General features: G+C 43.2%; 1 protein-coding gene across 4 annotated transcripts in view; it reads right to left on the reverse strand.

Moving 5' to 3' along the window:
• Ahcyl2 (adenosylhomocysteinase like 2) overlaps positions 1-3,761 on the reverse strand; it is a 203,413-nt gene that overhangs the window by 43,730 nt on the left and 155,922 nt on the right. For all 4 annotated transcript variants that reach the window (XM_008846362.2, XM_008846361.2, XM_008846365.3 and 1 more), the window contains exon 5: positions 1,339-1,441. In XM_008846362.2, the coding sequence (XP_008844584.1) occupies positions 1,339-1,441 (103 nt within the window). The remainder of the gene's footprint in view (positions 1-1,338; positions 1,442-3,761) is intronic.

Raw genomic sequence — 3,761 nt, forward strand, 5'->3', positions numbered from 1 at the left:
TGAGTGAATCCCAGATGTCCAGCCTTGAGCTACTTTGCTGGACTTTGGTTTTGCTTAGATGTGCCCAATTCTTCCCTTTGAAATAAGACAGTATTTGTTTTGGATTTTACAGAAGCCCACCCACAGTTGAGACTTTTAAAAGAGACTATGGACTTTTAAGTGTTTGTATTTTTTTAAGGACTGTGGGGTTTTTAAGGTTGTACTGTCTTTTGTGATATTAATATCATATCTTGGGGACAGAAATTGGAAAGTTATGGTTTAATAGTGATGTTTGTGTGTCAAGTTGACAAGGGGTCAATTGTGCTGGATAGCTTTAGTGTGTCAACTTGACACACCTGGGTTAAGGGAGCCTCAATTGAGGAACTTCCTCCATTGGACAGGTCTGTGGCCATGTCTGTGGGTATTTTCTTGATTGTTGAGTGATGTGGGAGGGCCCAGCCCTGTGGGTAGTGCCACCCCTGGGCAGGTGGCCCTGTATTGGATAAGAGAGCAAGCTGAGCAAGGGCCAGGGGAGCAAGCCAGTAAGCAGCGTTCCTCCATGGCCTGTGCTCCAGCTCCTGCCTCCAGGTTCTTGCCCTGAGTTCCTACCTTGGGCTCCCTGATGAACTGTGACCCGGGAGATGTAAGATTTTAAATAAACCCTTTCCTCCCCAAGTTGGTAGTGGTCAGAGTGTTTTGTCACAGCAATGAAGAACAAACTAAGACAATGCCCAATTTCCTTTCTTTTGAGACAAGGTTTTACTAAGTTGCCCAGGCAGGTTCTGAACTGTAATTTTCCTGCCTCAGCCTCCTAAGTAGCTGGGATTATAGGAATATGTTACCATGTCTGGTTTCAAATATGGAATTATGAACAGTTGTGTTATTTATCAAGTATGTCTTTGCATTATCAGTTGCAAATATGTTATCTCCTTACCACAATATAAAATTCTAAGAACAAAGATATTGTCTCATTTGTCCCTTTATCTTACAGTAAACCAATAAGCATTTTCTGAAAAAGAAATGAATGCCTATGAATAAGTCATGAGATATACATTTAACATTTGTATGCTTTCTATCATATATAATCAGTAAAATTTTAGGAATAAATGAATATATAAGTGGAACAGCTAAGGAACTGCCAAGAGGGTTAGCAAAAGGAGAGATATGCATGTTCAATATGGCTTTCCTGGCATTTCTGAAGAGCTCCCAAAGACAACAAACTCATCAAGAATAGGGATCCATTTATTCCAAGGCAGCTCTTTTACTTGCCAACCTTCCTTAAAGATTTATATTGAAACAGTGGAACTTCTTGGGGACTTACTTTAGCCAAAGACGTAGAGAATAAACAATTGCTCTTACCACTTTCTGCTAGAGCAGCGGCTACTTCATTGAGAGTGGAATAGATGTTGCAGGCAGCCCATCGGCATTGTGCCCCCAGAGCACCCAGAGTTTCCATAAGCACCTATATTAAACAAGAGTCAGGAGATGAAGATGCCTGTATCAAGCAACTGGTCAAGATTAACTTTACTTTTGTTTCATTTTGTTCTGAGACAGGATCTCATGTAACTCAGAAGGACCTGAAACTCCTACCTCCATCTTCCAAGTGTTGTGATTACAGGCATGTACCACCATTCCTGGATAAGTCTGTATCTTTGACAATGAAAAAAATACATGAAAAATAACCTAGGTCAATTATTTTTAAATTGTGCTCTAAAGAATTTCAGTATTCTCAACGAGGGCAGAGTAGTGGGCTCCAGTACACCTGTTTTTTTTCCCCCCAGTAAGATTTAACTAAACTAAGGATTTGAATGGTAAAATATTTTTTTCAAAATATAGACTTATGCTGGGTGTGGTGGCACACACCTTTAGTCCTACCACTCAGGAGGCAGAGGCAGGCAGATCTCTGTGAGTTCAAGGCCAGCCTGGTCTACACAGTGAGTTCCAGGCCAGCTGGGGCTACAGAGAGACCCTGTCTCAAAAACACCAAACAAACAAATCCCACAAAAACCACAGACTTACAATTCTTCTTCTGTTTAGGCTATAGAAAACAAGAGAGTTTTACCATAAATACATGAAAAGGCTACACAGGGCTGGGGATGTAGTTCAGTCAGTACTTTTCTTCTATGTAGGAAGCCTTGTGTCCAATCCCCAATCAGGCATAGTGGCACAGGCCTAGAATCTTAGCACTGGGAAAAGTGGAGGGAAGACAATCCTTTCAAGTATGAGGCTTGAAAGCATGAGGCTAGTTTGGTGTATGAGACCTTGGGGGAAGGGAGCTAGGATCACTTCATCTTTGGCAAAGCATGGGAGAAAAGGGTAGCTGTCACATACAAGGGTAAGAGAAATTAGGTAAAATTTTAATTAAAGATGAAATGTAGGAAAGTATACCATTTAGAATTTTGTGTAGCCTCAACCAAACATAAGATTTCATATTCAGAGGTAAGCTGTTCTCTACGAGTACACACTCAGTGCTCATGGGAAAAACAAGAGGCAAGGAGCTGATTGCTCCAGGTATGAAATCTAGTCAGGTTCTTACACTAGCCTCTCAAAGGAAGCAAAAGTCTTAAACAGTAAATGATTAGAAATTGAGCCTGCCATGAGAGTCCAGCCAAGATCCACTGCTTCTAGGGGAGGATGGAAACAAAGCTGAGAGAGCAGCTCGAGACCCTCCGGAGCCCAGGACAGTTCACTGATACAGAGTAAAGATCTGCTCCCTCTCCCTCTCTCCAGAAAGGACAGGAGAGTATCTTCTGCCAGACCTACCCTATAAAAGGCATATTTTGACTGCTATAGAGGAAAGGCAGGGACACTAAGAGAGCCCTGCCTTTATGGAGGTCTGCCTAATAATTGACTGGATTGGAAAGCCAAGAATCTTGATTTCCCACACCAAGAAGGCTACCCCAAAACAAAGAAGCAGTCTATGGCTGGAGGTGTGGCAGAGCCCCTCTATGGCACACAGGTTGAAAGCTGAGGGTGAAGTGAAACCACTAGGGAAAGTCCTTTAGTAACCTGTAATCACAAGGCAACAGCAGCTCACTGCTGAAGGAATGTGAAGCCTACAGTGCAGGGCACAATCTAAATCACATGCAATCCATGACTATAATAGAAACTAAAAATCTCACTCAAAGACTTAAGACACACACAAATGTAAAACCAAAAACTAAGAACAACAAAAAATTCACTGTCATGGAATTAAAGTGATAAGTACAGCTAGAGCTTTCAGTAAGCCAGATGTTTGGTTAGTCAGGAACTTTAAAATCAGTTATGATTGGATTGGTAGAATGCTTGCCTAGCATGTCCAAAGTCCTGAATTTGATTCTTCATAAATCAGGTGTAGTGGCATATGCCTATAACCCCAGCACTCAAGAAGTGAAGGCAGGAGAACCAGAACCTCAAGGTCATCCTCAGCTACACAGTGAGTCCAAGTTCAAGGCTAACATGGGCTACACGAGACTGTCTCAAAAAATGATTAATAAGCTCTCCGCACCTGGACTCCCAAAGCCACATTCACCCTTCCACCCCCCCCCTCGCCGTTCTATACTCTTAGTTTGGGCCCTGCGACATTCCTAGTCTTGGGGTCCCAGACACCTGGGGAACCAATACTGCTTCCTGATCCTTCTCACCCAGAGCAACTCAGTCCCTTTCTTGGGCTCCAGGAGCACCACTTCTGGTCCTGGCCCCGCCCTCACCTCGCTCTGCTTCCCTGGGCCTGCACCACCGGCTAACTCTCCTAGCCTGCACTACTATCCTCAGGCCTCTTGGGGTAAGTCTATAGCGCAGCT

This window comes from Nannospalax galili, unplaced genomic scaffold (genome assembly GCF_000622305.1).
Source record: "Nannospalax galili isolate Female #2095 unplaced genomic scaffold, S.galili_v1.0 scaffold660, whole genome shotgun sequence".
NCBI classification, from domain to species: domain Eukaryota; kingdom Metazoa; phylum Chordata; class Mammalia; order Rodentia; family Spalacidae; genus Nannospalax; species Nannospalax galili.